Source organism: Strix uralensis, chromosome 2, assembly GCF_047716275.1.
Source record: "Strix uralensis isolate ZFMK-TIS-50842 chromosome 2, bStrUra1, whole genome shotgun sequence".
Taxonomy (NCBI): domain Eukaryota; kingdom Metazoa; phylum Chordata; class Aves; order Strigiformes; family Strigidae; genus Strix; species Strix uralensis.
The window spans coordinates 44,778,938-44,801,633 of NC_133973.1; the positions used below are offsets into that span (position 1 = coordinate 44,778,938).

Consider the following 22,696-nt stretch of genomic DNA (forward strand, 5'->3'; position numbering starts at 1 on the left):
GGAACTGCACAAAGGGAGAAGTAAATATCTTCACCCTTCTCTGTAGCGCTGTTACTTGGAAAGCTGCAACACATAATTTAAATCCATTGCACATGCCACCCTGGAAGCAGAGCCTTATATGTCGAGTGCATGGGCTGTCCTATTATGGGAAATCAACTTTGTTTTGAGGGAAGCACACAGCATTGCTTCTGCGCAGGTCCTGGAATTTGAAACATTTAGGGGCCTCCAAAGAGCACTGGCATTAGTTACCATGCCGGCTGGGTGGAAGTGAGGATCCCTGCCTCTCCCTGACGGGGACGCAGACCCTGCCAGCAGCCAGCCCGGAGCTGCGTCCCACCGGGGTGCTTCTGCGCGCTCCTCCACAGAGCTGCTGGGGCTTGTGCAGGGACACATCTGTTGTTATGCAGGGACAAGCATAATTCAGCAAAAGCTACTGGAGCAGCAAAGTTGGAATATACTTTGCCAAGAAATATTTTGCTCTTGTTTTCTTTTTCCTCTTTTTTGTGGAGAGATTTCATGTCTGCTCACATGCTTTGGTATGAGGAAGTGGAAGATGATTGTAAGTATGAACAGACTGACATAATTTATCACAATATTCACTTTGACAGAGCAGTGTAGTGATACGCAGCCCACTAACAGCATGCATTTTTGAATGTTTACTTTCCAAGTCTAAAGAAGGAGAGCTCCAGGGGGGAAAAATAAAGAGAATTTTTTTGTCTCTGTTAGGGGGGTAATATCCTGTACGTTATCTATAAAAGAAATTCTCCAGAAACAGTACCCAGCTCTCCTTTGAATAAAAATAATCCATTTCTTCCTAAGGTTCACCACTTATTAAAGCATATGGTTAGAAAAGAAAGAAGTGAGAAGACAGACCAATACATTTGAAAAAAATTGTGTCATTATTCTAATAATTTGGCAACACATCAAAGGATTAATCAGTTTCTTTGAACTTTAGTGGCATACGCAGTTTCACTGTCTAATATTAACTTCTGGAGTAAGAAAGCTCTTCTCTGGACACTGAACTTTCTGGTAACAACCAAATGAGGGGGTGTCAGTTTTGCTTGAAGTGAGCAGCAGCTGAGCTCTCCCATGCACTTCCCAGAAAAGAACAGGCATGTTTTCCAGACTTGTGCTTGTTTGTTAGTTTAAAACTCCTCTCTGTGCAATAAGAAGAAAAGAGAGGATGCCAAGAGTAAGAGACTGAAGAGAGCCAAGAATGAAAGAACGACAGAGAGTTTTAAACTCCATCTACCATGCTCCCAAATGACCTTTCTTCTTCCTCCCCCACCCAGGCTCCCAAAACAGGTTGTGCTGAGGGGAAAAAAAAAAGTGTCAATATTGTCCAGACTTAATCTATGGTCCCCACCCCCTGTTTTATAATCTATTTTGTCTCTTCCACTTTCATCTTAGTCCTGTGTGTTTATAATAATAGAATTTCTGGGTTTCTCTATTTTTCTGATCATAAAAGCCATATACACTGTCATTTCCCCCCACAACATATAGTGGACTGTAATTTCTGATGAAGCTTTCTGAAAATAATACTAGATTTTGTTGTGTTTGACAGGAAAGGAGCTTAAAACAGAAAATTTCAGGGTGCGGGTGTAGTCTTATGCCATAGTTTGCTTTTCAAACACTCAAATTGTGTTTTCTTGTGCAGTAAGTAAGACTTAAATCAGCTATAAATTTTCCAGACAGTTTTGTACCACTGTGAGAGGACCTGCAGTGATAGCACCCTTTACTTACTAGACACAGTCTGACAGTTCAAGAAGGGGTAGAATAGTAAGATCATCATCATCATCACATATTAAAGAATTAGGAGACAGATTGTTTCACTTCTGAAAATAGCGGGGGTGGGGTTGGGAAGAAGAAAAGTTGTCTGTTTCTCTTAAGGGGTTTTACTCCTTCCTGGCAAGAGAAAGATGGCATGCTCTAAAGCAAACCACGTAGTGCTGAACCATTTCTACCAGTCCTCTTCGGAGGATTTGTTGTCTTCATTTTTCTATATGCTCCCTTTCCGAGGGAGTCACAAGATCAGCCCAGAATGCTCATCCTCAGCCTTGAGGAGGAGACTGTGCTGCAAGGGAAGCCAGGCAGGTGCTTGCTAAATAACGGGAAAAGATCTTTGCTGCTTAGCTCAAAAGTTATAATTGCACTCTGAAGATGTAGTAGGTGAAAGAAAGAAAAAAATAGCTGCATTAGAGCTTTTGAAAAATATGAATAGAAAACCAGAACTGCATCTAGCAGATGAATAGCATTCATGACAAGAGCCATTAAATCACTTGCTAAATTATGTCATGTAACTATGTTCATATCTAAAATGAAAGGGAGCTGTCCTAGCGCTTCTTGGGAATTGTTTAGCTGAATTGATTTCCTCACCTGTATCCTCAGTCTTTTAAAGGGCACAGCATTTTTCTAGATATAATTTTGTATAATATTGTCAAAGTTTTTTATAGCTGTATTTCAATAAAAAAGGAGAAACCGTATCTGCATTTTTTGACAAAGTGTGTCCAAAATAATGCTCTTAAATTTATCCCCAGCCTTTATTCAGGACATGTCACTTCTCATATTTGTCGCCTGTGCTTGCTTTGCTTCTTCATCTATATTGGACAAAAACTTCTTGCTCTTAGAGGTGATAGCAGTCACTTACACCTTACATTGCTTTTAAAATCCATCCTTTCTCTTTACTTAAAGTCCCCTCTCCAATCCTCCATCCATCTCTGCATTCACCTCTTTTCTCTTCTGCTCTCTCTCGTGCTGCAGCAGTAAAGGCAGGTTCTCTGATCCCTGCTTCCTCTTGTTTCTGCTGAGAATGACCTTTGTGAAAACATAGCGCTTTCCTGAGCTATTCAGTGTTTACTTCTGCCTGAGTTAGACTGTAAACTCCTTGGGGCAGCGACTGTCTCTTCCTAGATTTCTGCAGAGTCTTTGACAATGACACCTCGATAATAAAGTGACGGGAAAATGACGTATCATAAATTTCATTTTGTTTTAATTAAGATGAGATTACTGTGAACTTTATCTCAGAAGCCACCCTCCCTAGGGGATTCAGTATCATATGCTGTATTTCTTCTTCTAGCAGATATAATCCTCTTTCTGCATCCTTAGTCTGACAGGGAACCAAATTCTGCTTGCAGTTGCACACAGACATTCTCTTTCTCTGCTTGGATTTGCACAAAGTAGTGACTAAAAATAGAATTAATCATCAAACTAGAGCCAGCGTAGAAAAGAAACTAATCTTGCCTGAAATATGGTGGCCACAAGGGGTCTCTTACCAGTTATCATAGGTTTACTGTAACAGGAGTCCATCTAGGTTTGTGCTTTAGCTCAGGTCAGAAATGCGTTTTCTGAGGTGAATTCCCAGATATCCCTGGTTATTACTGTGTATCAGTGCGCATCCCAGAGGATACGCCATGCATCCCTTTGGGAGAAAGCTGAACTCGGAGATGCATTCTGGGTTCAACTGATGGGCAGAAAGTCCCAGTGGGTGTGCGGGGCGCTGGGGTCATGCTGAAGCTTCTCCAAAATGAGCTTGGTGACGCATGCACACCTTGGGGAGAGCACTGGGTTGGCAGGGCCAGCTCCTTCATGTTACAAACCTGCTCTTGTTGGGTCATGTGATTTTACGTGGCCCAAGACAACTCAGTGAGATAGGAGGAGGATGGCATCAAATTTCTTTGGATCTTGGATGTGAGGAAAGAACTGCTCGTAAAGCCACTTCCCAGCTGGTGCAGGAGGTTGCTTCATCCTGTCTGCTCCTACCACGGTGTCCGCTCCCTCGCCCCTGGTCCTTAGGCTGCCTGTGGGCATTGCAGCTGGCTATGGCTCTTTTCCTGGATGGTTATTAAGCAGGGGACCACATTCAAGGAACAGTAGTCTGGCAGTGTGCTACATATGAAACTGGTGATCCTGTGAAAATTAACCCCCTCACCTTTTTTTTTTTTTTCCAAAGGAAAAGATGCAATTATGTTACTAGTAGAATATAGTTAATGATCAGATAGCGTTATTTATAACTGAAAAGGTACAATATTTGTAGAAAAAGATTAACCCTTGACTAATACTGTGAAATTATTTGAGCCTCAGAATTTTCCAAGGGGTTAAGCATTTTTAAATGATTGCCAGAGGGAACAGGATTAAGCTCATATATTTTTGTCATGGATTACTGTTAGACAAAATCACGTTGAACGGGACTGTGAACCAAGCTGCCTTGATTTGAAAAGGCTGACTTGTTGATTTTCACAGTACATTTTCAATTAAATCTTACCCCAAAGCTTAATTATCATTTGGGAGGATAACCACTGTACTGTGTTATTGCTAACTGCTGGAAAAAGACCCCTTGATAAATTTAGTAGAACTTTGTAGCATCATGTTGCTCTGTTGAGGATGATGCACTTGTGATAATACTGCTTTGCTGTCAGGGGAAGCAGAACAGCACTGGGAACTTTAAATAATTGTGCCTTATCAAAGACTGAGCTTTGTGGAAAGCAGAAACAATGGTTAGCCAAGTGTGGCTTTGCAGATCAGCTTGCCAGCTGGGCTGTGCCAGGGAACACGCTCCTTCATCTTCCTGGAAAAACACATGTGGAGCAAAGGAGTTGTTTAGGTTTGGAGTACTTGCTGCAGAGACCACAGAGACTTCCCTTCTAGGTTACTTGCCACGTGATGAGTTTTGAAGGACAGATAGGCTGGATTTTAAGAAAGTCACAATCTTTCTTGGTTCTGGTCACAAGTCCTATTTTAATTTTTGGTTATTATTTAAAGCATGAGTCTGATAATATTTGGGAGGTTTTCTGGTCCTTTCTCTAATTCTGTATTTTTAAAATAATCCATATCTATATGATTAAATTTTTATCAGTTGCATTCAGTCTTTTATTCCTAAAGGTGAAATATAGTTTGTAAGTGCTGCAAGCATATGTAGAAGAAAGAAATAGTATTATGGGAGCAAAAGCATATATTCTTGTAATTTTGAATATGTTCATAAAAGATAACAGTTAAGATGGCACATTTACACTTTATTTCTTTTTTAAAACATTTTTAAAGGATCATCATCTTCAGCAGAAACAAATTAGCATAATTCTAATCATAAAAAATATACAGCTGTAAGTTTCCTCATAGAAAACATTAAAGAAGTATGTTACTCCTAAGGGTGGTTTTATTTTCTACAGTATTTTTCTATGGAGTATCCTATTGTTTGGGGATTCCTTGGGTTTTTTTTAAAAAAAGGGCTTAAAACTCTTCAGTGTGTAGAGAATGACCTACATGGGGACCCAGAATATGACGTTTTGCTTACCTTGCCTTCGCTAAAAGATTTTGAAAGATCCCTGGGGAACTAGTGGGATTATGAGCACCACAGAACGAGAGAGAGAGTGTTTCAGTAAAGCTAATCAAACCTTTTGTGCCTGTTTCTTTATTCCTCTGGTTATCACTAAAGTCTGAGAAAGTTGTGGGTCTCTTGCCCTCCAAAAGTGTCCCAGTAAAAACACCAAACACAGTATCTGACATTCTTAATATAAATTTATGAAGAAGATGGGCAAAAATTTACTTGTACCGTGCACTGGACTAGGTACACGGCATTGCCCTACTGGATGCCCGATAACCTATATTTCTTATAAAGTGTGGAAGTTGTTATCACTTCTGAAAAATCAATTACACTGACTGCAGGAGAGTGGGCCCGTGAGAGGGAGAACCTCCGTGTCTCGCCCCACCACTGCTTGCCCTGTTCTAAAATTGGTGCCTGCCCACGTGGCTGAGCGTCTGCACACAAACACGCTGGTTTTTATGGGAAATTATCCACGGGTAGGGCTTTTAATTTTGTGTAACACAGGGAATTGAAGGAATTTAAAGGGTGATTGGAATTTGACATTTCTGCCTTTTTATTCTGAAAGATACTTTGATTAAAGTGTTGGAAGGCTCAGCTAATGGAGGCGTTGCTTCTATTTCAAATATACAGAGTATGAGATTTGAAGGCAAGCCAAATCACAATGAGACGGAATAATGATGTCCTTGGTTTATTTTGCACTTGGTACATTCAGGTTTTGATTGGATTCTGAGTGAGGCAACAGTTTTCTCTCCCAGAAAGCAGTGCTGGTCCTTGGAGGCTCTCAGCCTGTTATCAAAGCAGAATTGTTTTCATGTGAAGGTCATGGACTGCAGTGGCAGAAGAGGGGGAGAAAAACCAAAGAGGGGGGGGGGGGAGAGAGGAAGGAAAGAAAGGAAACAAGAAAGATTTTCTTATTGGTCCTAACCAGATACAAGCCTCTCATAAGAAACATTTCTGCAGTAAGACCTATTACTACTTTGACCCAGCTAGCACTCTGCTGATGGCATATATATCAAAAGATTTGCAGAGATCTCTGAGGTCTCTGTCCACCTATCCTCCTCCCTCCTAACCCTCTTCCTGCTTGTCACGCACAAATACTTCAGTAGTTCCCTTCACCGTGTTCTCTCATTTATTTTTTTCCCCAGTATTTTAAAGTTTTTCTTTGGAAAAGACTGTTCATTAATTATTTCTCTCTGTACAAAGCTCAAAGCTTCCCAGCTGTTGCTAAGGTGGTGGAAAATTAATGCAGGCACTGTATTTTCTAAAAGGTTAATAACATTATATAGTTAGCATTATTGGAGGCATTATTGAAGAGCACCTCATGAAGTTCCTGGATGATGGATGCTGTAAATAAGCAGATAGGAGCCCATGACACATTCTGGTGTAAATGGCTGATGCTGAAGATGGGAATAACTGAGAAGATTTGTGCTCCTTCCTGCAATACAGGAAAAAATGGTGTTAGACATAAAGCTATCCTGTCAAATTCCTAGGCTTAGAAAGTATGAGCCAGCTCTGCAACCCTTCCTGGCTCTCTAACCCATCCCAAAGCTGATCAACTCATAAGAAAGGAAAACGTGAGGACGTCTGTTCTGGGCTGGGGGGAGCAAGAAGAATGAAGGTGATCCTTGCTGCAGAGAGATCCAGGTGGGACTACTCCAGAGGCAGTGATCCTGCCCAGCTTAAAAAGGGCTCATTAAAACCCCACATCAAAATGAAGGGGAAGAGGAAACTCAGAAGGTACCAACCTGTGATGGACTGATGGTGAATTTGTGGATGTGATGTGAACAGCCTTACTAATTTGAACAAACTCAGTTTAGTCTTTTCTGTGTTACTTTTAGTGAAGATTGTTAACAGCCCAAAATGAATTATTACTTTGCACTAGATTGCAGGAAGACAACAATATTTGTTTTATTCATGGGATTTTACTTACCGTCAGCCTTCTTTTATCATGTGATTTAGTACATATTTTATGCTTATTTCCTGCCCCACCCTTACAATCCCTGCAAACAATGCTGAAAACAGCGATCAGTATATTTTTACACCAAATTCTAAGGCCACATTTATAAATGCTTGGTCAACTGATGGTTACTCACTCTCCAGAAATGCAGAAGATCCAGATTAAAGTGTTTGCTCTGCTTATACTCTCTATTTACGGAGGAGAAAGTTTCAGTTGCATCGGATGTTGAGTGGAAACCAAAGGTGAAGCCAAGTAACTTTTCACAAAAAGGAATTCTTGTTTTCTCGCCAACATGTGAACAATTCCTTTTATAGTAGTCTGTAAAGGACAAGCATGTTATAGGGTTGACTCTGTCCCATCTGTTCTTCCTAATAATTAATCAGTTCTGAAAGCTCTAACAAGAGCAAGGAAGGAAACTTAAAATTGTGAAATAAATGGTGAATTTCAGGACCAGTTATGTAACAGTAGAATGTATAACACTTAATGGAAAATAAAAAAAAAAGCTTTATAAACATAAGAAATCATCACAAATCTGATTTTTTTTTTTTCTGTCATTGTTTAACGTTCCATGATATCTGCATCCTTGCATACAGGATGGCTCAGTGACACTAGTGTAGATTTAAAAGCTGTTGCTTTAATCAAGATGCTTTCTAGAGAGCATGTAAGTTGAATTTCTACTTAACTGTATAAAATTCTTCTACTAGGAGTAAAAGATATCCCCAGTGAAGTGGTATTTCTGACCTGATTACCTGAATGATGTAAAGCCTTAGAGAATGTAAGTTGGGGCACATTTTTGCCTTGGGAAGGGAAATCTATTGGATTATGTTGCCCATCTCTATTTCCTGTTCAAAACAAGGCATATCTATTCAGAATCAATTCAGAATTACTGTTGTTTTTAGCACAGTTACTAACTTGATAGTGTTTTTCAACTGTTACAGCTAAAGACCATAATTGGAAACATTTTATGTTTTGAAACAAACTGAATGATGGTGAACGTTCACACTTTTGTCTTGTAAGGACAAACCTATTTTTCTTAGGGAATAGTGGCTGAATTGTGAAACCCAAACTCTTTCTACTGAAACTGCTGTCAGCTCTCTTCTCTTTAGTCCTTTTGCCACTTTCCCTTTTCCCTGAGTCATATACATCCATTGCTGTACTGCTTTAGCTACTTTAAATAAGTCCTTTTCTCCTCCAAGAAGGCTTGCTAATTTTTGTGTATTGTCTTAAGCTGACTTAACAGTCATTTTGCCAAGTCTTCTCAGCTGCTGCTACTGCTGAATTGTTTCATTTTGCTCTTGGCATGTTTCAGGCAAATGTGAAGCAAAGTTTACTTGACCAGTAATCCTTCCCTTAACTGAAGGAAAGACATGGTTCAAAGGACTTGTTCCAAACATGGACAGTTTTTTCTGTAAATCTGTCTACCATAGACACAAAGATTTTTTGCTTTTTATCTGAGAAATTCTTATCTAGAAAGTGAAAAACATCTTAGTCCTAAATAGTAACCAAGGAATTAATTTTTTCCTAGTGCAATAAGTCAGTCTGTGGAGGGTTTTTTTGATGGTCTATGAGTTCCTAAGAGGTGTTGTGTCTGTCTTGGAGTGCTTCCAGAAACCGTTGCTCAGCCTATAAACTCATGAAATTTCACAGCCTCACAGACCAGATGAGGCTGGAAGGTGCCTCTGGAGATCATCTACTCTAATTCCCTGCTCAGAGCAGGGTTAGCAAGAGCAGGTTGCTCAGGGCAATATTTGGTTTTAAATATCTCCAAGGATGGAGACTCCCCAACTTCTGTGGAGCCTGTTCCAGCATCTAACCATCCTTGCAGTATTTTTTTCCTCTTACGTCCCTATGGAATTTCCTTTCTTTCAATTTATGCCCATTGTTTCTCATCCTGTCAGTGTGCATCAACGACAAGTCTGGCTCTGTATTCTCTATTCCCTCCCATTGAGTATTGAGTATTTATACTTATTGATAAGATCCCGCCGAGCCTTCTCACCTCCAGGTTGGGCAGTCCCAGCTCTCTCAACCTCTCCTTACCTGAAAGGTGGTCTGATCACTCAATCATTTTTGTGGCCCTTTGATGGACTCATTCCAGTATGCCCATGTCTCTCTTGTACTGAGGAGCCCAGCATTGAACTCAGCACTCCAGCTTTGTCTGACCAGCGTTGAGCAGAGAGGAAGGATCACCTCCCTTGACCTGCTGGCAACACTCTGTCTAGGACACCATTAGCCCAGGACACCATTAGCCTTCTCTGCCACAAGGGCACACTGCTGGCTCATGCCCAACTTGTTATCCACCAGGACCTTTTTTGTAAAGCTGTTTTCCAGATTGTAGGTCCTCAGCATATAATGGTTCATGGGGTGGTTCCTCCCCATGTGCAGGACTTTGCATTTCACCCTGTTGAACTGCATGAGGCTTCTGTCAGATCTCCAGCTGGACTTCGTACAACTAGTTCCAAACCTTGAGCCCAGTAGTTCAGCTAATTTTCGGTACGCATCACTGGCCACTTACCTAGTCCATACAGTTTGTTCATGAGAATGTTACAAAGGCAGTCTTGAAAGCCTTGCTAAAGTCAGGATAAACAACATCCACTGTTCTCTCTTCAATCCCTGAGCAAGTCACTTCTTCATGAAAGGCTGTCAGGTTGGTCAAGCACCATTTCCCCTTTGTAAACCCATGCTGACTGCTCCCAGTCACCTTCTTGTCCTTCATATGTTGGGAAATGTTTTTGAGGATGATTTGCAGGTTTCTAAGAGGATTTGCTTCATCACCTTCACAGGTTATCCAGGTACTCCTCCTTGCCCTTCTTGAAAATGAATGCCATTTTCTTTATTCCCAATCCTCAGGAATCTCCCACAATCACAAAGACCTTTCTCAAATAATGGATAGTCACTTTGCCGGGACATCGACCAGCTCTCTCAGTGCTTTTGTTTGCCAGCAGCCATTCTGAATAATGCAGAAGATGGCTGGAAAGAGAGATTTTAGGTCTCTCATGTCTCTGTTGATGCCAGATGTTTGCATGGCATGCACACAAACATCAAAACTGTCCATATTTGCCTGTGTGCCCATATTATAAACTAGCCGCAAATCAATTTAGAGATAGTCTGTAAGGATGTATTCATTTGAACTTTCTAGCTTCTCTGAACATTCTTTTACTGTAAAGCCCATCTAATTAAATTAATATTTACTGTAGAATGTCCATTATTCATTTAAATTCTGCCCAAGTTCAAAATCCATTAGATACATAACACCAAACCTGCAGTAGTATCAGTACATTTTTTGACAGTTGTTTAAAATTTAGAAGTTGGTGAAGTGTCTTAGGTAGTATTGTAAATTATTTAATCCATATTCTGTAAAAGCATGGTTATTATTTTGAAGACTCACTGGCAATTTACTCTGGGTGCAAAAATGCATAAAAAGCCTGGAAGACCTTTAGTTTAAATAGATACAATCATGTTGAGTTTTTAGTTCTGATATCTTTAATTAAAAAAAGAAATCAAAGTAAGCCCTTTAAAATGTTTGTTGTTTTCCAAATGAATGCTGTTATCCAGTGTACAGTCAGTGTATCTCTCTCATAGAAGTGTGGTTATCTTTACCACTTTAATCCTTTAGATGTAGATAAATGTTGGTTGTTGCATCTTTCTCCTTATCTACCTTCTCTTTTAGTAGTTTTTGTTATACGATTCTGTTATGATGATAATTTCAGTATACTTCCTGATTATTTTAGAGTAACAACAAAAAATGTAATAAGAAATGTTATTTTTCCAGTCCATATTTGTTTATGCCACCTAAGTTATAAGCCCTATTTTTAATTGTGTTTTCACTTGTTAAAGTGCAGCAAAGAAAGAATTAGCTGCTTCTTAAACTGTTAAATAGCATATCCTGCAATTATATGAATTTATAGCACAACGAAATGCTGTCTGACTGATAACACGGTCTTCTCACAGTCAGTCTCTTCAGCATTACTTTATTTGGAATTTTTTGAAATTTAGCATAAGATGTTTGAAGTGAGTTATTTGAAATGTTGACTTATAATCAGAAGTCATTCAGTCCCATTCTAGTGGGAAGGACTCCCAATTGGAAACCTATTGGAAACCTAAGGACTCTTGATTTGGAAACTTATAAGATGTACTTCTATATAACAGCTTTTCATTAAGACAGAGTATTTTTGAGCCAGAAAGAAAATGAACTGTGTGTGTCACAGCTTCCAGGATTCATTGCTTTAATCTCATTTCAGTGAAAGTTACATTCTATTTCAGTTTTACAGCATATGAATTCTCATCCTCTCTATTTTGTTTTATTGTAATCCTTTGTATTCTAATTTGCATCCTCTGTAGCCTATTTCTTGGTCTACAGCTATACCCATAGCTGTGGCCATTCACGGGAAGTTGTTTTTAGAAATCCACTATTTCTTTCTCACACAGAGACAGTACAACCCTCTGCAGTTGCCTGAGGCCTTTTCCTAATAAACACCAGAGATTGTTTTTTGTCTATAATGATATAATTCTGTATTTTATACACACTAAAAATCCCTGGATTTTTTTCATTTTCAAATTTTTTTGTGAGAATACATTCCTGGGGAGTTGTTGTACCTGGGTTCAGAATATGCTAAGAGTATTCTATGTACTCCCTATTTCATATAGTCTACAGCACACAGTTTGAAATAAAAATGAATGTGTCAACAATTTGCTTTGTAGATATGTAACACAGTCAATGGGTCTACAAGCATTAATTGGATATTAATTGCCAATATGCTGTACAAAATTCTGAGGCCCAGATGGGATTATGAATTTGTAATCACTGTAAACAAAAGCCTGGTTATTTTTTAGTTGATGAACTTGGAATACTGAAATTAGGTGGGCAGAAGAGAGCAGGAATATATTTTCTGTATGAAAAATTTTCATTGCTGTGGCCAGGGCTGAACTCATAGCTGGAAACAATCAAAGATGTTGCTAGAAAGAGGAGAGTTTTAGAGGTGAGCTTATGAAGCTTCAAGCACCTTATTTGACGGTGGTGACAGTTATTAGCTATTACAACAGTTGTCAGAAGATCTAGGTATTCTGAAGCATATCGCAGGGTCCTTGATAACGTGATAGGGAAGGGAATGGAAAGAAAATATTTTAATAATTCCAGTATTAACTCATTAACAAGATGCATATCGGCTCCTGTCTTTCTAAAAGGGTGTATACAAGGGGAAAAATGAAAATAACAGCAAATTGATTCATGCCAGTATACAGTTGACTCCACTGTAATTCAAATGCATTCATAATCTAACTCTCACATAATCTAAATTGAATGAATGTATAAATCGTTATAATTATTATTGATATAGTGTAACAACTGAAAGTACTATTTGTGGGAAATTGTATGCACACTTCAATTAAGCTATAATATAAATGCAATTTAAAATGTAACTGCAGATTAAGTGTAACACTCAAGCCTGACTTCATGCAGAGAAACCCTCTTATGGGGCCCTAACTATTAACAATATCATTATCATTTTTAACAGACAAAAATGTCAGCGCTGTAAGCTAGTCAGAATTGCACCAGAAAATCAGTGAATCCCCTGTTTCTGAAATAATGCACTTAGTACCCTAGGTTTCCTTATGCACAGAGCCTTTCTGCCGCAAGATTTGTCTATGGAGGCAGAGTTGCCAACAGGATAGGAGCTAGCTGGCAATGCAGTGTAAACACTAGCAGGGCAACTACATGCACCTAGGCCACCACTTTGTAGGATCATTTATTCACACATTCACATCTTCTCATGCTTACAAGAAAAGAAACGTAATTATATATTTACAAAACAATTACAAGAATTTGTTTTGATGATATGAATATTATGGTAAATGGTGGATGCCTGAAGAGTAGGGGCTGTTTGAGACAGTGGGAACTGATGGAAAAGTAGAAACAGGAAGGCTGCATGAAGCCACACAGGGATGTGGGGCAGAGGGAGGGAAGCAATCAGCCAGAACGCAGCCAGAGAGGATTCAAGGAAGGACCCGAGACACATGGCAGCCACAGAGCTGTGCCACCATAATGCACACCTGCAAGGAGTTTGCACAAGAACGTAAGGTGGAGAAAGCCCTGAAGAAATATAAGTAGGAATAGCAGATATGGGGGGTTATTTTAACAGTCTCTACTTCTAACCTGCATCTTTGTGTCACTACATCTTCTCATGCTGGTTGGCAGGTAGGTTTGCAAGACCTTGCTGCTGGAGTTACAGCTTTCACAAAGTGAGTGAGATAACAAGGATGAGAAAATACAGGTTTCTCATTCAGAGCCCTTTCCAGTTCTCCTCCCTTCCCCTCCAAAACAGGTCTGCTGTGTGTCACTTCAGTATGTCTCCCTATAATCTAAATCAGCTTGTTCTCAGTGTAGAATAAGCCACATGATTTGTTGATGTAGCAAGGCATAAATTACAGATTATTCATAAATTGTCATATGTCTAATTAAGTACAGTCTAAATTAATTTAGACCTCATTTATAATATGCCTAGTTTCTATTTAGTTTTCACACCTAACTGGGACATCTATATTACATGTCATTGACTTTAGCCTGGTTTGTGGATAGGCAAGACTTGGTATGAGCTTGTTTATTGTCACTGAAGCTCAGGGGAGAGGCCTCCATAGACAGCACCGACCAGGAGGAGTCTCTCGGAGGCACCTGTGCTCTTTCAGGTACTGGCTTCAGATCTCTGCACTGGCCACGGCTGTGTGGGCTGGGACGTGTCCACATTCTGCACTGGAGGCTGAAAGCCGCAGAGGGAAAACTGCTGCTCAGATTTGGGCTGAGGCTACAGCCTGACAGGCCCACGTACTCTTGAAACCGAGACATATTCACTGGACGCTTGAGGGACAGAAGAGAGGAATGCTGCAATTTTGTGAGGCCAGGGCCACAGGAGGTCCTCTGGGGCTACTTCTGTTATCCATTGTTTGGGTATCGATGCACATGCCAAACCGCTCTGTCAACTGTATGGCACTGGCCCTCTTTTGCTGCTTTATTTGTCATGGTTCTCCATTTTCCCCCATCCTGCCACCTCACAAGTAAAAATTAGATTCAGTTTTCACTTAGTTTGCGTAAAAGACATTTTTTGACCTCTTACAGCTTTGCACAAAAAAGCTGGCCAAGTTGGACTGGGCTTGGCTGCCTTTCACAGCAGGTAAGGGGGCCACTGGTAAATGTCCTGCTCAGTCTCTTTCTTCACTCTCTTTATTGTCAGTAAGTTGAAGTTTTTGAAGTAGTAACAGAGTTTGCTGTGTCTGCTGATATTGAATCCCTTTTTTCATTTTTTCAGACAGCTTCCTCATTAATGCTAAGAACTGTCCCAGCAGTTACACTGCCAGGCTTGACCCCGAATCATCAGCAAGATACACTAATCCTTTCTTCCTGTCTGAAAGGATCTTATTCCCTTACCGCTTTAGAAAACTAACACCACAACAGGACAAAAGAAATAAAAAATCCTCTCTGGAGCCTTAATCATCAGGCAACAAACAGGAGTTACCAAGGATTTTATTTCCATGGTATTGATAATATTGCCTCTTGATCCATGAAAATGGCTGTTGTCACTTACAGCACTTTGCTGTTTATCTCCAAAGAACAAAAGTGTCACTGTACAGTGAGACTTCTTTGAGCCAAGAAAAATAGACTAAGTGCTCCATGAGACAAGGTGGGGAAGTCTGCTCCTCATCTTCTTCCTCAGTATTAGGTTTGAAGACTTCCCAGTGTCTTCAGCTGTGAGGCAATTTTCTTTTCTAGTAAATGTCTTCTCTCAGAATCATTCCCTCTAACAGACTATATATATTTAATCCCCTCTTGATCCTTGACAGAAAGTCCTGTCTCTTTTCCTTAGGGATCTTCAGTTTCTCTTGCTGTGTTTTCAGTCTCCTTTTTGCTAGTTACTTGGATACTGAGGAAACAGGTGATAGAGAAAAATAGAAATTTCTCCTGGGAATCTAATTCACATTCTCAACCGGGGGAAAAAAGTGTTTCAATGATACTAGGAAAAGCAATGCTTGCATTTTCCTGTCTACTGAAAACATTGTGTAGTGTATTTTCCTAAAGAAAGTGGGAATAAATAAATATGCTTTCATATTTAATGTATACCACATTTAGTGTTACCATACTATGAAGTATTAATAAACTTACAATCTTTTCCCTTGGCCATTTACCATGAAACTTGACTGACTGCAGCTTCTCTGGTTTATTAATTCATATGCCTAAATTGAGTGCAACAATGCTTTGTTCAAAGATTTGTTTTGATAACAACTTTGACTTAAATCATACTGTGAAGGGGATCTGTGATGATTTTCTCTTTTGTCTTGGAGCTTGCAGAGTGGGTGACCTCACCACCTCTTCAACATTAATATTATTTTCTTCCCATGAGGTTCTTGCAACTCTGCACTGCAGTTCCTTTAAATTCTTGGGATCCCACAAGTCTGCTGGGGACAAGATGTTGTGGGAATTTGCCATTCAACCCTTGGTTAATAATTTTACCATTCAAATATTGCTGTGCTTGGTATACATGTATAAAAATATGTTCATTTTCTCCATAATGGTAGTTAGTTACAGTGAGAAAGATACTGAAACACCACCCAGTGAGGATCCCTTTTGTCTCTTTCAACATCTCTGCCAGGGCATGAGGCTTACCGGCCTTTCCAGCCCACTTCAGGGCTTGCCATGCCTTGAAGAACTATTCATATTCAGGTCTTTAGAGATGGCTTCTGAAGGCCTACAAATTCTTCCTTTTTGCTTTCTCCTTGTTCTGTGTGATTTGGCCTTAAGGTGTCAATGTGATATCATTCCTTTTGCCTTTTTTTTTCTCTCACTGATTCATCTATGTTTCTCTTATATACTTTGATAATACAGTGCATTCTGGATCTAAGATAGCCATTTCCCCTTCTCTGTAGCTGCCCTACAAATGACTCAGAAAGTATTTGCACAATTAATCATTTCCCTGATTTAGAACATTGAACTTGCAGGAGATTTGCACAGAGGTCATTTGTATCTATCTCAGTCAGCAACTGATTCAAAGATGCGTTTGCTAAGTGGATTAACGCTTTTCATGTTAACGCAGATGTGCTTTGTTCAAAATTTGGGGAGTGTTATTATTGTTTAAACATGCTATATAATTCAGGTTTTGTGGCTAAAGCTTAACTTTGCCACTCATGGTTTCTCAGACCAATGCTTCAGTTTGTTTTAGATGTGTTTAGAGAATTTAGGTAATTTTGCACAGGTTTAGCAATATAATATACTGTGGACATGTATATAGTTCGTATATATAAGAGAAATTATGTGAATATAGGATGCTCTCATCCTTTTACTTACAGCTAGGTCCACAGTTAATTACAAATTGAGAAAGGCCTAAAATCCTATCATTACAAAAAAGTAGAAAATGTACTGAGTCCAAAACTGTATTTTCCCTAGTGATGAAAGTTAAAACTACTGTACTAATTAGTCATGAAAAGGCTAAGAGGGGATCTAATTGCTGTCTTCAGTTACCTAATAGGTAGTTATGGAGAAAATTAGGTCAGACTCTTCTCAAGGGTGTACAGGGAAAGGATGAAACAGGTTTCCAAAATGAAGATTTTGATAAAATACCAGGGGTTTTTTTTTGTTTTGTTTTTTACCATAGGTGTCACCAGTTAAGCACCAGAGGAGGTTGCCCAGAGAGGTTGTAGAATCTCCTCTCTTGGAGGTGTTCAAGACTCAGTTGGACACAGCCCTGAGCTACTTGATCTAACTGTGAAGGAGGACCTGCTTTGACCCCACTGTTGTACTAGATGGCCTCCCTTGCAACCTGTATTATTCTGTAATTCTATCTTTGCTTTACAAAGAATATCCTAAGCATATTTAATTTAGAATAGAGATATAGCTCAATGGATTTTGTAAGAAAACCAATGAAAGTCTGTAAATTATCAGTTGAAGCAAAAATTTTTTTCTTGGAAGCTATTCTTTATTTTATTTGATTATTCTGTTTTCGACAACCTGTGGGGTTTGTTCCTCAACCCCCACTTTGGGACTACTCTGCCAATCCTATTTTGTGTTTAACTTTATTTCAGTGAGACACCATGCCTGCTGGGTATTTTCTCAGTGTAAAGGTTCCAGACTATAGTCCTCTGTAATCATTAGAACTGCTTCTAAATAATACACAGAAATAACAATACTTTCTGTACCCAGTAATACAATCAAGAATGAGCCTTGACATGTTTAGATCTCTGCTATCTAATGGTACATAGGGCACAAGGCTCTTTTGTTGCACAGTAATGTGCTCAAAGCTCTGCATAGCTGTTTGTCTCAATCTGTGAGCCTTGCACAGGCCTTCTCAAAATAGTTTCCACTGCACAGAAGTAAAACAGATTTGACTTGGATTAACTGGAGCATAGACTCCTAATGAGCCAGATGGATGAACATTCCTGTTTGGCAGAAATGATAGTTACAGCATTTGCCACAAAAATATCAGCAGTTGCTTTGGTTTTCTCCTCAATAAAAGAAATAATTTTAATCTTGGTTTAGAGTGGCTAAGTAATGACTGCTGTGAGGCATTTCGTTTGTAAAAACCTTGTCTTACGAATTTCCCAGGAAGGATCCAAAGCTCGAATGGTGAATGAGGTTTCTCCCTGTGACTCTGACTGGGGATAGTATCTGCTGCCTAGCCCTATGTATAAAGCATCTGATGAAGAACATTGTCATAACACTTTGATTTAGGTAGGAAGCATGGAGGTTTTTATTTCATTCACATCCCTTGTGCAGAAAGCAGGGAAAGGTCAGAGAAACTGCTCTTGGGTATGCATCACACAATCATTTGTAGAATGCAGCAATGAAGACCCCAACAGTTCAGTGTCCAAGTGTAGAAAAACTTTCTTTGGGGATATGTCTGTTCTCCAGGCTCCTCTTCTGGGCAGAAAGGGAATGCATCAGTCCCTGCCCAGCCAGCACAGTGAAACATTATCCCAATGCAGTGCCTTAGACAAAATGTCGATGTGTTGTGTGTGGCTTAAATATATGACATTCTCACTGCAGCTCCTTTATCACCACCCCTCCTGCCATCTCATTCAACTTCAGAGAGCTTTCCCATGGACTGGCAGTGCTTTCGCAAAACACGTAAAGGATGGGACAGCTACCACATACTTGTCACCTGCCCTAACCCAACTCTGCTGCATGTTTGCACTTGTGCCAGCCTCTGCCTTGCAAGGCGAATGGGGAAGTGCTTATGAAATAGGCTTGTGTTCATTTTGAGTAGGTACAGACACATGCAAAAGCAAGGAAATATGCTTGACAGACTGTGTGTGTTGGGGGGGAGTATTTTGTGCAAAAGGGATTGGGTTCTCCTACTTAAATACTAGAAGAGAACAAGCCCTGTCTGTGTTATCCAACATAGAAATTCCTGTAAATTCACTGGCAAACTGTGAACGATACATAAAGACCGTGTAACTTAATAGCTGCTCTTCCAAATTCTGTTTTGACCTTTCAGCTATAAAAGGCAATTCCTTAGAGTTTCCAAAGGTACAGTTCATTGCTCTTTGGTTTAGTGTTACAGAGAAAGTATAGTAAGTAATAGAGCTTATTACAGTTACTTTTTTTTTCTTTGCAAAACCATTATATACCTCTTTGACCTTTACAATGAAAAGTGCAAATACGGTTCAGCAAATGTTTCCAGCATTACTTTCTATTATTCAGAATTACAAATAAGTGAGTCTTAATCCATATGGACTGTATAAAGCCTGTTTTATTCCTTTTTGCTTTACTCTTATTTTGATAGTTTTTCTCAGTTCCCCTTCATCCAATATCCTTCCTTGTTCTTTGTCCTTTACTGAGTTTTTCCTCTATTTGTGACCGAAGAGACCAGAAGAGAATATTTTGTACACTGTGGGATTATTTGACAAAAAAGCACTGTAAATCACAGTAAGTCAACCATGTAAAATTGATAAGATATTTTCAGTTTCCTACTGCTCTGGGCAATCTGTTATCCTTTCCTTCCACTTACAAACTTAAAACGTGAAGGTGTTTTTGTTTACTGTTTTTTCCACTTTTTGAGCCTGTTTGTTTAAAAAAGGAAGTTATTACCATGCAGCATGTGTATGTGAAAACCAAAACATTACCAAATTAACGATGGAAGCAGGAAGAATCATAGAATTTTTTCCTTCTTAGGAGAACAAAACAGTTTACCCTTCAGGGGTGTGACCTTAGTAAATGCATCACTTAGCTAATTTCCTTTGTTTAGTTTGAGGAAAAAGATACCCTTTTCCAAGATCATCAAATATCCCAAAACTATACGAATTGCTAAACATGAATGCTGTATATTACTATACGCTCACGCACAGGTTTTATTTCTGCTTATGGGTGAAGTTACTTGTGAGGATATATAGATTGGTTTTAAAAGTGGAAGCAGGGTATCCATTGCTGTCATTAGCTATTATTTTGAAGTTTCATTTTTCCTGAAGGCAAGAAGAGGGTGAATTTTGTAAGGAAGTGAGACAACATGAGATCAAAACTTCAGGGGTAGTTTTTTATTATTTCATTTAACTGAGTTCTTGAATATTTTCGACAAGAACAGTTAGAATTACAGTCACACCCGTGGTAGTTTGTCACTTAACTCCTGCTCTGACACAAAGTCTTTTGCACTCTATAAAATATCCCCTGCTGATGTACATGGATATAATTCACTTGACTTGAACTGAAGATCTGGCCCAGGCTTTGATCTCTTTTTAGAACTTGTCCAACTTTTCCCTTTATGGCCAACAATGTAGTACCAGATTTCTGCTAGCTGAATACATGCACTATATATATAAAAAGTAACTAATGACCTTTAAATAGTTACAAGTGGGCAATTTTTAACTTCTTCTAATAGTTTGAAACTATTTGGATGCCCTGTCCTTGCTGCAGTATGCAGCACATTAACATTCCAGAGCCCACAAGGACATTTACTATGAATTGCCACAGTGTTTTCCTCCATGGCAGCTTTCAAGCCTTTCACATAGTAGCTGAGTCCTAGTCTGAGTGAATCTACAGTGCAGCAACAGTAAGGAGCACTGGCAAAGCACTATTGTGGGCAATACACCAGAACATAGATTTGAGCCAATGCCCCCCTCCAAAAAAAAAGACCAAGCACCCTGGAATCTACAGAGTTCCCATTATCAGCTGGTGAAATACATTCCAAATGGCAATAGCTGCGTTGATTTCAAAACGTATGCTGTCTACATCTAAATACAAAATATAGGTTGCAGACTAACATTTGGAAGAATGGGGAAAAAGGCCTATTTCCTGAAATAATAGTGTTGAAACTAGCATTGCACAGAATGGCAAATTTTTCCTACAAATACAAAGCTGTTAAACCGTCATTGGGATTGACAAGCTTGTTAAGTGGGAGTCCAAAAAACCACAGTATAGAAATCAAGTGTGGCTGTATATAGGCTCCGTACGTGCACATTTTGCTGAGCCCATGGTGTGGCAGAACAATGAATATGTTGCTTCTTTCTGGTTTTAATTACATCTTTATTTTCTGCCTGTATTAAGCGTAAATGGAGACTATAGAATACAGTGTAAAAGAAGATATCTTGAATAAGGAATAAAGGACAAAATATCTGCTTCCTTTGAAATGTCAAATAACTGACCTAAACTTTCCATAGGGATAAATATGTTCTAAGAATTGCTTGAATTTATTGAGGAAAAACCTCAATAGAAGACCATAAATCTGGAGTTTGATATAAGAAAACCCAACTTCTATGTTATTCTTTGTTAGTCTACTTTTAACAAGATTCACCAAAGAGCAGAGGGGTTTATTTTGTAAAAGGGATTAATTTTGTTTCATTTGTTTCATTGTGCACTTTCAATTTGGATTTCAGATACTTGCTAGTTCTGAAAAGCCGAGTTGGCTTTCACCAACCAGGTGACTGAATGTTGGAGGATGATAGACAAATTTTACTTGAAGTGACAGTTGGTGTAAGAATAACAGCTGAAATTGTACAGAAATAAGTATTAAAGTTTTTAGGGTTGATATTTGTGGATGAACAAAAACTATGGATACTTAGAAGCCTGTTTGACACTACCTGGATTGATCAGGGAGCAGACCTTCTCAGTGGGAGCTTTTGCAAGTATCAGGGCTAAATTACTACCAATTCGTTGTGCCTAATACTTCTTTTTGGCCGTTTCTGGTACTTCAGAGATGTTTTTGACGGGAAGTATGATGCTCAGTAAATGTGACAGAATTGAGAAGATTTCAGTATGTTCCTTTAGACTCGAGGCCAGACACTTGGTGATGACTGAAGACCGTGAAATTTTTTTTCCCTTGTCAGGGGCAATCTTTGCCCAGGAGAGGGTGCTGCCTCTGTGACAACATGCTATCATTTACTACCTCCTCTTGTACTGCGCACTGCTGCAGCGACTGTATTTTTTATTGATATCTGTGCTTGTTTACCAAAAACATGTTGTGAAATGGCTGTAAACTCTAGCAGGGCTTTTAAAAAATAATCTCTAAATCAGAAAGTGTTTTATTGTAATTTTTCCTGTATGCTGCCTCTGTAATATGCAGGTGAAGCCAGTCCTATTCCTGCTTAGAGCACATGCATTGCTCTTGTTCACAAGCACAGTGAAACCTTTGTGAACTCCTGTGCTAAGGATGGTTCCTGTCACTCTTCTGACCCCAGAACACACAGGTGAGCAGTAGTCTCATAGCTGAAACTGTAGCTGTAACAGGACCATAATCAGGAGAGTGTCCTGCTCACAGAAATGATCTGAACAAATGCATGAGCATCCGAGGGTTAGTTTGGTTAAAGCAGTATTTCTGTGGAAAAACCCAAATTTAAATTGAAGCTGATAGCCAACTCTGGTGAATTGTACCAAACTGTTATTGCTGTTTTGTGGTGTAAAAATAGAAAGATCAGAGATAATTTCTTAGTCCCCTGTGACCAACATGAGAGTCTGATTCCCTGTAGATGAAAGATTAGCGCACTAACAGTCATTTAGGTTCAAATAATCACAGTATTCCATGTGGCCCCTTTATGTTGCTTCTTCCGTAAAAGCTTTCTGTGCAATGCTGGAAGAGAACAAAGTTGAGTAATTCTTCTGTATCCCTTTTATGTCAAAAAGGGTGAGTGGAGAAGTGACCTTTTAACAGTGAAGAACTGAAGAACTGTATTTTGTATGAACTTTTTTGTTGTTAGTAAAGCAGCTCTGTCCTGTAGAAGACACAATAAAGCAGATAGTTATGAAGAGCAGCACAGCACAAAATTCCACCCAAAAATATTTTGATATACAGCTCTAGAAACACATGGTTTTGTTTTTTTTAGTACTAAGGGTAGGTTGTTCCTCTTCAGACAATTAGTTAATAGGCTTGTGCATTTGACCTATGTGGGGGCTTATTAAGAGAGTAGAGAACCTCTGGTTTGTGGAAAGATTTGTAATATATGTTTTGGTGGACGCTATG

General features: G+C 39.2%; 1 protein-coding gene across 8 annotated transcripts in view; it reads left to right on the forward strand.

Moving 5' to 3' along the window:
• The first annotated feature begins 273 nt into the window (after nt 1–273).
• Nucleotides 274–22,696, forward strand: part of DMD (dystrophin) — a 1,145,544-nt gene continuing 1,123,121 nt past the window's right edge. For all 8 annotated transcript variants that reach the window (XM_074858566.1, XM_074858564.1, XM_074858568.1 and 5 more), the window contains exon 1: nt 274–559. In XM_074858566.1, the coding sequence (XP_074714667.1) occupies nt 517–559 (43 nt within the window). In that variant the 5' untranslated portion in view covers nt 274–516. The remainder of the gene's footprint in view (nt 560–22,696) is intronic.